This window comes from Prosopis cineraria, unplaced genomic scaffold (genome assembly GCF_029017545.1).
Source record: "Prosopis cineraria cultivar Desert tree isolate PC_DT_omini unplaced genomic scaffold, ASM2901754v1 PC1, whole genome shotgun sequence".
Classification (NCBI taxonomy): domain Eukaryota; kingdom Viridiplantae; phylum Streptophyta; class Magnoliopsida; order Fabales; family Fabaceae; genus Prosopis; species Prosopis cineraria.
The window spans coordinates 47404109-47415131 of record NW_026555332.1 but is presented as its reverse complement, the minus strand read 5'-3'; the positions used below and the strand labels follow the sequence as shown (position 1 = coordinate 47415131).

The 11023-nt window shown below is 35.6% G+C and overlaps 2 protein-coding genes and 1 long non-coding RNA gene across 3 annotated transcripts; all 3 read left to right on the top strand.

Annotated features, from left to right (window-relative positions):
• Positions 1–1277: 1277 nt before the first annotated feature.
• LOC129307940 (uncharacterized) lies at positions 1278–2781 on the top strand. The gene is made up of 3 exons (XR_008592515.1): positions 1278–1417; positions 1542–1854; positions 2597–2781. It is a non-coding gene; the product is annotated as an uncharacterized LOC129307940 (long non-coding RNA).
• A 204-nt stretch (positions 2782–2985) lies between these two features.
• Positions 2986–7089, top strand: LOC129306878 (uncharacterized). The gene is made up of 4 exons (XM_054947660.1): positions 2986–3103; positions 4424–4461; positions 4538–4709; positions 5191–7089. The coding sequence occupies exons 1-4, from the start codon at positions 3035–3037 to the stop codon at positions 7087–7089; spliced, it is 2178 nt and encodes a 725-aa protein (XP_054803635.1). The 5' UTR covers positions 2986–3034.
• On the top strand, positions 7085–9628 carry LOC129306887 (uncharacterized). Its single transcript, XM_054947670.1, has 4 exons — positions 7085–8336; positions 8408–8527; positions 8819–8955; positions 9137–9628. Exons 1-4 carry the CDS (start codon positions 7296–7298, stop codon positions 9369–9371), a joined length of 1533 nt encoding a protein of 510 aa, XP_054803645.1. The 5' UTR covers positions 7085–7295; the 3' UTR covers positions 9372–9628.
• Positions 9629–11023: the final 1395 nt, after the last annotated feature.

The following is an 11023-nucleotide window of genomic DNA, read 5'->3' as shown; positions in this document are numbered from 1 at the left end:
AAGTATATACATTTACCTATTTAAATTTGATGAAATGGAGAGAATGAGAGGTTTGAAATAATTAGTATTTCAAATGATACAGAAAGAACTTAAAATTATAAAGAAAATATAATAAAAATAAATTTTCTATAAATTTATATGCCTCCAAACAGGGGGATCGATCTAGATCCGAATTTTCATGAAGCAAAACACATCATTATATTATACACATACTACTGAAATTTAAAGTGAATTATAGGTGGGCTTTCATTTTTTATTTAGCTTATCAATGATGTTAATAAACATCAAGAAAAATATATGATTGTACTCCTTTGTTATTTGAGTAAATTGATTGTAAGTTGTTTAACAAAAGAAAAAAACTGGTTGTAAGGTGTTTATGCCCGAAAAATGCTTCCTCCTTTGAAAAATATATGTCATTTCTTTTAAGATATTTGTAATTTTTTAATGTGCAATCAATAAGTTTTTTTTAAAAAAATTTTTAATAAATGAACCACTCAACTATTGAACCTTTAAGTGAGACACTATATTAAAAAAGAATGAGCATAAAAAGATAGTGCTTGTTTATAGCTAATTAGTTAGTTTATTTTATGGAGTTGGAGAGTATAATTTGATTTAAAAGCCTTACCTTTTTTAAGAGGGAGTAATATATACTCCCTCTATTTAAAAATATAAGGGTATTTTTAATTAAATTTTATCCTTAAATAAAGTAATTTTTTACTTTCGAATTAATTTTATCTTTCTATATTTATCTCTATTAAATACCTTACAATAAATATAAAGTCACTATTAATAGGAGTACTTTTAAAAAAAGGCAATGATTACACCTCAAAAGACTAAAAATGTCTTTATTTTTTGAATATCTAACTCTTCAAAAATACTTTATATTTTTTAATAGAAAGAATAAATGAAAGGATGATGTTTAAAAAAAGATCAAATTTTTTATTTACATTTGAAATTAACAGAAAAAGAGAATTGTTAGTTAAAATTATGATATTTATTAAAAAAATATAATTTTAAATCTTTATACTTCGTGTTTTGAGCCTGAAAATTTAAATAAAGCATGAAGCTTCTAGAATGAATGAATATGGTAACAGAGTTGTTTGGAGTTTGAAAACCATAATTTTCAACTTTAAAATTGGTTAATTTTGCTATTATTATAAACATGAATCTGTTTTTTCATTATTTTACGGGCAAAGCGTCAACTCTTTTTTTTTTCATACTTTTTAACCCCTCAAAAACAAAGTCATTGCCCATTTGTGAACAAAGGCCTTCGCTCTGTCCCGTTCGGCTTCGTAGTTAGCACTGGGCAGTTGCACCACCTTGTTATTCTCTCCTGTCTCGATGCAACTGAAGGAATTTCGGAGCGTTGATACCTATAAATTCCTGGCCAACCACCGCGCGACGCGTCAGCCTACAGGTACTATGCTGTTTCCTTCGGTTTTGCTTCCTCTAATACTTCACTCTCTTCTACTTCATGCCTTTCAATATATATATATATATATATATCCCCAGCAATGTAACGCCAATGGTTGAAGCAACAGTTAAATAACAGATAGCTGCTAGCTTACGCTTCAGTTTGTTCCTCTCGCTAATTGACGTTATCCTCTCCCCCTCCCTTTTGTTGGTAATGGTGGTTGAGGATATGAAAGTAGTGTGGAAGGTGGTGATGGTGGTGGTGAATGTAGTCATGCTTATCTTGAATAAGCGGGAGTGACTGGGAAAGAACCGAATATGACCCATAGCAGATTAACACAGCGAGTTGGAGGGGGCAAAATGTCTAGGCTGCACCAAAATAGGCCATCTAAGTCAGCGAAGAGAATTGATTTCAAATTCTCCCATTTAAAAGCCCTCCAGGTTCCTTTTATTCTATTTCCTATTTCCATAATATCCTTTTAGTTTTCTTCTCTTAAATCGTTCTGCTTGATTCTTTAACTTTTGGACATAATGGGAAGGGATCATCTGTCAACTGTTCGTTGCATTGTCTGTGTTTTAAGTAGAATGATCTTCTGCAGTGAGTCCACCTTGCCTTACAGAGTATTTTCTTTGGGAATCGGTGATCCACAATGATAATGCACTTAATACGATATAGTCATGATAGGTGGAAACTAAATGCCTTTTTCGTGTCAGAGAAGATATAAAAGTAACCGAGTCGATTAAACACACAACATAGTAACGTTTCTTGGGTATTTAAAATAATATAATTTTGAAAGCAACTGGAGATGTCTGGGGAATGCGACATTATTTAAAATCAACAACTGGGTACAAACTCCATCAAATCCGGTTTGCAGGGGAGGATTCTGACCGCAATATTATGGCACTGTAATGAGCTGGTAAAGAATAGCTTAGTGCATCTCAAATTTATAACTTGGTGGCTTTTATTTAGTAGGTTAAGATAGTCATGGATCATTAAATATTAAACCAGCTGCTATAGAATGATGACTTATTATTAGAAAACTATTATGATATTCACGATGTCTTGAAAGAGATATTCACAATTGCACACGGAAATACTTTCAAAGAGTATTCCAACCTTGGGGTTGCAAATTAAAAATAAGGCTGCTTCAGTCATTAATTAATGCTGATTCTTATATAACAGGTACCCAAGGGGTGGGGCAAGCTGTTCATTTCTGTTATCTCTGAAGAAAATGGTAAAACAATCGCAAAATCAAGCAGAGTACAAGTACGCAATGGAGGCTGCCAATGGGCGGATTCTATTTCAGAATCCATATGGGTTTCAAAAAATAGTTCTTCCAAGGAGATAGAAGATTGTGTCCTCAAGCTTTGTGTGCCACGGTACTGCTATTATTGCTGCTATTGTTTTATTGTGTACTCTTTGTTATGCACTTCAAACCTACTCAGAATCCATACTGTGCATGGGATTTTGTACTCTGTAGGTGACTTCTCTATCATTGTAAAATTAATCCTAAGAATTTCTTTGATTCTCTAAAAAAGGAACATGTGACTCATAACTTTCCGACAGGGGTCACCAAGATCTGGCATCCTTGGAGAAGCTACAGTAAATGTGACCAGTTACATGAGTTCAAGTGCTGCTGTTCCGCTTTCAATCCCACTGAATAAGTGCAACCACGGGACAGTCTTGCATGTGAGTCAGATAACTTAGGCCTCTGGAATTTATTTTTCATTTTACATATTACTGATTGCAGAAAAGAAAAAGCATCCCTTTCCTGATTTTCTGGTCAGTTATCTGTCAAATTGGATGAAATGGGAAGTTCAGTTTCCTCGAATTGTAAAGGGTGATGGGATATGGGACTAAAGGTTAATCAAATATGAGGCAATTGATGTTTGTAAAATTAGAAAATGGTCATGTTCACAGTTTGATCATTCTTCTGAGTCCTTGTTATATCACAAATCAGCACACTTGGTAAAGCATTGACATGTTACTCTCAGATTCATGTTAGAGGGAACCAGTTTCTTTCCTTCTTGCAGATGTGATGATGGAGTGACAACTGATTATTTTGGGTATAACTTTTGATTGATTATTCCTCTTTCAACTTATATTCATCCAGCTTTTCGTAGGAGTTGTGTAAGACCAGACTAAGGTCTTATCAATGGAGGGGTTTCAACATCATCTTTTTATAAACAACTAAATTCTTTTGAATTGTGAATAATATAAGGCCCATCTATTTGTCTCTCTCTCTCTCTCTCAGGACTGATCTAAAATATGTCATGTTGTACTTGCTCCTAGCGTTGCTTCTTAGTGGTGTATGACAGGGTGAACAATTTTTCGCTTATGACTGATAAAAATATAAGGCCCAACAGTTTTTCTCTTTCTCTTAGGACTGATATCTGAAAAATGTCATGTTGTACTTACAGTGTTCCTTCTTAGTGGTGTATAATAGGGCGAAGAACTTGAACATATTTTCAAGAAATTGTACCAAACTTGGTTCAACAACCCATGCAGAGTACTATATTATTAGATAAAAGTTAAAAAAAAAAAATGCACACAAATTGAGAACTGCTGTAAGTTCTCAGTAACTTTTGTTCTAGATTACCCACGAACAACAAGAGATAGATGGGGAGAAGATAAAGTAAAACCTCTCAATTTAAAATGGGACCATGTTATATATATTAAAAGAGAGAGAGAAAGAGACCATGTCACGGTTAAGATTAGAATAATCTACATATTTATATATAATATAAAACTTATTGAAAGTTATTATATTATTTATAAGTTGTAAAACTTATGGCTAAGGCTCATTTTAGATCCTGTGCAAAGCACGGGGCCCATATTCTAGTTACTATCAAAAATCATACATGCTTGGAAGAGTATATGAAGTCAAAACTCAAGTCCTTTTTTTCTAAAGTTGCTACCACACATTTATATCACTGAGCTTGGGTTGGGTAATTTTTTTTTTTTTTTTGGACGATTGGAGTTGTGACCTGGTGGTTCTACTTTTGACAGGTAACTGTGCAGTGTCTCACACCAAGAGAACAATTAAGGTATCTATTTAAGGGTAGTTTTCCTATCATCTTAGACAACCATTCTTGACACTATTAATCTCTTGTACATTTTCAGGGTTCGAGAATCAAGAGAGAGACACCAAACAAAGATTCTGAATCTGAATGCAGACAATGATGATGCAGCTGTTGAGTCTAATGGATCTAATCATTCATATGTACAGAATGTTGAATCTCCCTCCAGTGGAGATTTGGACTCTACCTCTTCTTCTCCTGAAGTTGAGAGTAGGGTAAGATCTTAAATTTCCCCCTTGAGTATATCTGTTATGTGGCATAGAGTGTTTACAAACTTTTTTGCCTATAGGACCTACAATAATTCAAGCATTATCTATTCGAATCTAATCCCTGATCAGGAATTCAGGAGTAACTTTTCAACACTTATCTAGTTCAGATTACAATTCAAATATAAACTTTTTGTCGACTTTAGTAGTTAATTCAGGATTATTGACAAAAGTCTAGGGAATTTGTGTGTGCGTCTATTGACGTGGGATAATTGTAAGAACATTCTAATCCAATATCATGCATTCATGAGTGACTTTGACACTTCTTTAGTTCAGTGGTAGATTCAGATTAATATACTTTCACGGCTTATCTGGAGATGCAAATGAAATTTCATCCTAGCAAGTTCTTAAGGCCGTTCATTTTTTAGAGTCTTCTGTTGTTGTTTATTCTAAATCGTTATACTTGTGACATGTTTTCCCTTGACTGTAGGCAACAAGTTATTCTGGACCTGGTTCTCATGGAAGTTGTAACTCTGCTGAGGGGTTCATAGGGAGGGCGGGTATCTCTCATAACAGCTCTTTAGGAGATGACGGACCCGGACGAACTGGAAAACCTGATTCAGTCAGTTCCCAGAAAAAGTCATCCCTCTGCTATGTTCCTTTTTATGATTCTTCTCAATCAAATTCTTCATTCAATTCCCAGACTACGGGCCCAGGGAATTTGCATTGTTTGCAAGAGCTTGGTACTTCATCTTCTGGTGTGACCAATGCTTCTAAGATCCATCTTGATGCTGCAGAAGACATTGTTGAGGAACTTCGGGCAGAAGCTAAGATGTGGGAGATGAATGCTAGGAAATTGATGGTTGATTTGGACGTGTTGAGGGCAGAATTCTCAGGACAGTCTAAGAATCTGGTAGATTTAAGAATGGAGCTTTCAGATTCATGTGCAGAACGTGATAACTTGAGAAGAGAAGTTGAACAACTGAAGCAGTCATTGGAGGACCAGATGGTGAAACAGAAAGCATTGGAGGATTCATTATCTCAAGGTGAATTTACTCCCAAAGTAGAGAAGGCCCTCAAAGATGAGTTGAAGTCTCAAAAAGAATCCTATACCAACTTGTCTTTGGAATTGAAGAGGAACCAGGAAGCAAATCTTGAGCTCGTTTCTGTTCTCCATGAGCTTGAAGAGACCATAGAACAGCAGAAAATTGAGATAGGAAGTCTTTCAGCTTCATCATCAAAATTGAATGATCTCCAGCCAGAACAATTGGAGGAACTAAAGGAAAGTCTTATGGATAAGGGGCAACAACAAGAAGGGGGTTCGGAGAACAAAAGGCTTGACATTGAAAGCGCAGAGAATACTATCAACAAGACCCTTGTCGATCTTGAAATGCAATATGAAAGCAAATTATCTGCAAAAGAGGCAGAGATTTTAAATTTGAAAGCAAAGTTGTCTCAGTCTCTCAAAGAAAGTTGTAACACAGAGATTGTGTCCCGAAATGGAGGTGATGCAGATCTGATGAGAGAAATTGAAGTTTTGAGAGAAAAAGTTCAAGAGCTAGAGATGGAATGCAATGAACTGGCAGATGAAAATCTTGAGCTCTTATTCAAGCTTAAAAAAGTGAAGAACAATTCAAGAAAGGGAGCATGTGAGGATTTGCTACCACACATCTCAGATGCATTCCAAGCACTCCATTTAGAAGACATGCTCGAAGCAGGAGTCACTGGCAAGGTTAAAAATAATGATCAAATTTCAATTCAAGAGCTCCAGAGTTCAAAAGCTGCTCTTGAAATCAGAATGGCAGAACTGAGTAACGAAGTAGCTGATAAAATATCTCAGATGGCAGATCTTGAGGCTAATTTGTTGTCTAAGGAAAAGGAGATTTGGGTTCTGCAAAAGCGACAGAGTGAGTTGGAAGCGAAGGTATGCCAGTTTCAAAATGAAAAAATTCAACTAGAGGAGCATATGGAGGTCATGTTGAAAGAAAGAGATATCAACGCTAAATGCTTGAATGATTTGCAAAATGATTTGGGAATTCTTTGCAGGAGCGTGGACTCCCATGTCTCTGCCAATGAAATTCTCAGAAGAAAATCGTTGGAGCTTGAAAGTGGAAAACATAAACTGGAGCATTACATATCAGACCTAGAACAGGAAAAGGAACAATTGGCAATGCAAATGTCTGTTTTGGAAGCTCAACTAATTTATTTGACAAATGAGAGACATTCTAGTCTATCAGAATTGGAGAACTCCAGATCTCACGCCAAAATGCTTCAAGAAGAGATTATGAAGATAAAGTCTGAGGTGGATTCTTCAATAGAAGATTTGAAAGAAAATATGAATGTGAAACAATATCAGTGGTCAGAATCTCAACAAAATGTGAATATCTGAGAAAAGAAAATCAGCAGTTACAAACTGCTATCGAGAATCTTGCTAAAGAATGCAATTCTCTTCAGAAATTAAATGAAGATTTAAGAAAGCAAAAGCAGGATTTGCAAGAGCATTGCTCAATCCTTGGAAATAGATTGGGAGAATCAGACGAAATATTTATAGTTTGCTCTGAAAGATTAGAGCTCTTGGAAAATAAATTTGCTTTGATGCTGGAAGAGAATGCATCAAAGGAGAAGAGTCTGATTTCAGACTTAGATGTTCTTGTTGATGAAAATATCAGGCACAACGAGAATGGTCAAAGCTTGATGAATCAGCTTCTCATGGAGAAGACAGCAGAAATTCAGAACCTTCAACAAAAAATTGAGCACCTCAGTATGGAACTTTCAGCAACTCATGATGAAAATGAAAGGATAGCTTCCAAAGCTGCCCTTGAAATTTCTACATTAACTGCTGATAAAGCCAAACTGGAATCTGCCTTTGAAGAAGTTCAATCTGATGCAATTTCAACTAAGAATGAGATGATTATTATGCAGACGGATTATGAACGAAAGCTACAGGACCTCACTACTCAGTTTTCTGCTTTCAAAAGTGACCAGGAAATTTGGAGGGCTGACTATGAAAAGTTGTTGAAGCAGTTGGAAGATTACAAATCTAGAGAACTAAAAGTCAACAGCACCCTGAAAACCCTTGAATTAAAGCTTAAAGTTACTGACTGTGAAAGACAACAACTTGCGGAGGAGTCTGAGAATTTGAAGATTCAGCTGCAGCAGATAGAAGGATTTGAGAGTGAAATTATGACTCTAAGAAATGAGCTCAACTGGACCAATTCTGAGAAAGAAAGACTGGTGGCATCCTTATGCTTGACTTCTGAATCATGTGAGAATCTGAAGGCAAAGAAAAATTCACTTGCAGCGAAGATTTTAACCTTGGAGAATGCTTTATCTGAATTGGAAGACTGCAGAAGAAGTAGAGTATCCCTAGAAGAAAAGCTTATGCAGATGGAGAGTGACTTGAAGGAAAAGGAAACAATGTCTGCCCAGGAAGCTGAGAAGAAAAATGAGCTCAGTCACATCAAAAGAATAAACAGGCATTATCAACAAACAATAAGATTACTAGATAAGGAAAAAGACGAGTTCAAGACAAAAGCCCAGGCCCTTGAAGAAGAATTGAAACTAATTAAGGAACAAAAGCAAAACCTAATGCCTAAGATTAATGGGAACGCATTACCTACTCATGAGGCTCTAAAGGTATCACAACTTAGTATGCTTTTTCTCATCTTCCCAAATTATGTTCGTTGTCATGTTTTTCCCTCCTGCAGAATTCTATTGTGAAGAATACTGGTCAACATTGTGGAAATCAGACAAAGCCGTTCTTCAGAAATGATAGAGAAATTGTGGAGGATCAACAAGACATTTCCACTGACAAGCATCAGAGCGAGGTGATTCCTTTAATTAGAATATTACTTGATTGCATTTTGCACTAGTAATTTAGAGAAAAAGGAACATAAAATGGAGAAGACCTGTGTAAATTCCTTCTCAAGAGTCTGTTTACAAGCTTCTCAGACTTGTATATTACTCAAATGTTTTGCCTCCGCATTGAATATTATGATGCATATCTCTAATTTCTTACATGTGGCCTTATATGGTAATCTCTCATAACTGCAGTTATACTGAACATTTCGGAGCTTTTCTTAATGCTTATGTTCCTGGACTCCTTTTTCTTTTGACAGGCAGAAAATGAACTTGGACTTCTTGATGGGAGTGTTCATGCTGTTGAAGCTGGTTCATTATCAAAGATTGAGTTACTTGAGACTGAGCTAATAAAAGCTAAAGGAGCGAATAACATGATTGAAGATCAATCAAACCGGTTAGAAGAACAGGCTGTCCCTTGAAAACGAACTGATAAAACTTTTGATCTGTGTGTATACTGTGTAGCCCATTACGCTATTGATTATATCTCGTGCAGATGATGACAACCTTCTGATTTTTCTCACCATCAGTCAATATCTTGCAACATTTGCTGATTTACACGTACTATCATTCCACAGGTTTCAATCTCAAGGCCAGGATTACGAGGAAGCCCCAGTAAAATCAATTGCAGATGGTGAAATAGTGACCAAAGAGAGATTTGAACAAACAAAATCAATGCTAGAGGCTGAGTTGAGAGACCTTCAGGAGCGTTACTTCCACATGAGCCTAAAATTTGCTGAGGTAGAAGCTCAACGTGAGGAACTTGTAATGAAGCTGAAGGTGGCAAAGAACCAAAAGGATGTGACCCTTTAATTAACTTCCATTGCCAGCTATCTTGATTCAAATGTCGGAGCTTCATAGCTGCAAAAGTATTGTATGTATCTTTTCGGAAATGAATCATTGTGTGGGATGATAATAAGACAATAGAAGTTGCGTTTACTTTAGGGGGACTAACCCTAGTAGGAAGTGACTGTTAACATTTAGTTTAACTGTGATTCCATGAATGTTACTGTGATTTATTGGTCCGCAAATGCTGCTATTATTTAATACCAGAAAAGGAATATTAATAATTCTTTGTATTATAGTGCCTAACGATGATCCCACTAGCAAGGAGAGGAGGAGAGAGGAACAGCATGATACGGTCATGGTATAGAATAAACTAGCTTTGAGGTGCTTACATAGGTCTGCACCGTCCTGAGCCGCTTTTAAACAAATTTGCATAACTAAGAACTGCCTTTTTCCTGCTCGGGTGACATGTTAATGGCTTAAGGGAATCAGGTTTCAATTAATTTGAAATAGTTAAGTGAAAAAAGAATAAAAGACATTTGGTATTCTAAGTTTCTAACTGAAGGCAAGGCAGCAAAAATGTAAAAGATGAGACCCAAAAAGTTGTCCGACATTAAACTTGAGTATTCCGCTTATTGAGTGATATTGGGTCAATGGAGCAATAATTTACATGACACTAGTTCAAAAATGATTTTCATGTCAAGAATATCAACTTTCGTCAGCATACATATCAACCAGAAAAAATAATAAATAAACAAAAGAAGGAACCTTTTAGTTAAAATATTATGAACCTAAACAGTTAGTGGTGCTGACATTTGTTATAAATGCGTACGTTAGCAATTCGACAATTGTGCTTGTGCTTACTAACTACCCTTTCTTGAAATTAATAAAAAGTGGTGGGACGAAGAAAGGAAATAAAACAAAAGGAAAGTCAAATTAAGAGCAAACGAGGTGTAAGTATCATATTGTTTACTTCGGCATCAAATAATATTCTTGTGGAGCTTCCTTGTCTACAGACTTATAATGCACATCACTAAGCCCTCAACGAATTCTTTTATTTGTTTTCTTTACTTTGAATATATATATATATATATATATATGCGTGGGCGCGCGCGCGAGGGGTTAACTCATAAAAACTGTAATTTCTCTACATAATTGGCTTCTCTTGTTTCTCTTGCTCTTTCACTCTCCTGTTGTCATTCTAACGAATGCAAGTGACCAATTAGGGAAGTCTAGATAATTTATTATTGAACCGTCATCCATTTCTTCTTCTATCATTTGAGAGGCTATTTTAAATACTTAACTCTCTAATTTATTATTTAAAATTGGTCTCAAAACACTCTTGAAAGAGTATAACCTCTCTACAAGGGCATACATTACACAAAAAATGGGAAAAACAGAGTATCAAACTTGAATCTAAATGGAAGCAAAGAATAGTGCCGCTTGCTATTGTGACCTAAGAATATGAAATCTTACTCGGATGAGAAAAGGCTCTAAACTACTGGCAGAAAAAAGACATTTTCTAATTATATTATATGGAGTAAAGCGTTTCCCCTTAAAGGAGACACTGCCCAATTTATGACAAATTATTGAGCGACACCTGGCTTAGTTGGTTTTATATATTGGCCTAACAAATTGTTTCTAAATCCTTTTGTTAGTTACCTTGATAACATTGCAAG

Bases quoted from the DNA above. Each gene is read 5' to 3' on its own strand.
- LOC129306878 (XM_054947660.1), top strand. From the start codon at position 3,035: ATGAGTTCAAGTGCTGCTGTTCCGCTTTCAATCCCACTGAATAAGTGC. The intron at 3,104-4,423 runs GTGAGTCAGATA...TACTTTTGACAG, and splicing joins ACCACGGGACAGTCTTGCAT to GTAACTGTGCAGTGTCTCAC. The intron at 4,710-5,190 runs GTAAGATCTTAA...CCTTGACTGTAG, and splicing joins CTCCTGAAGTTGAGAGTAGG to GCAACAAGTTATTCTGGACC.
- LOC129306887 (XM_054947670.1), top strand. From the start codon at position 7,296: ATGCTGGAAGAGAATGCATCAAAGGAGAAGAGTCTGATTTCAGACTTA. The intron at 8,528-8,818 runs GTGATTCCTTTA...TTCTTTTGACAG, and splicing joins CTGACAAGCATCAGAGCGAG to GCAGAAAATGAACTTGGACT. The intron at 8,956-9,136 runs GTTAGAAGAACA...ATCATTCCACAG, and splicing joins ATTGAAGATCAATCAAACCG to GTTTCAATCTCAAGGCCAGG.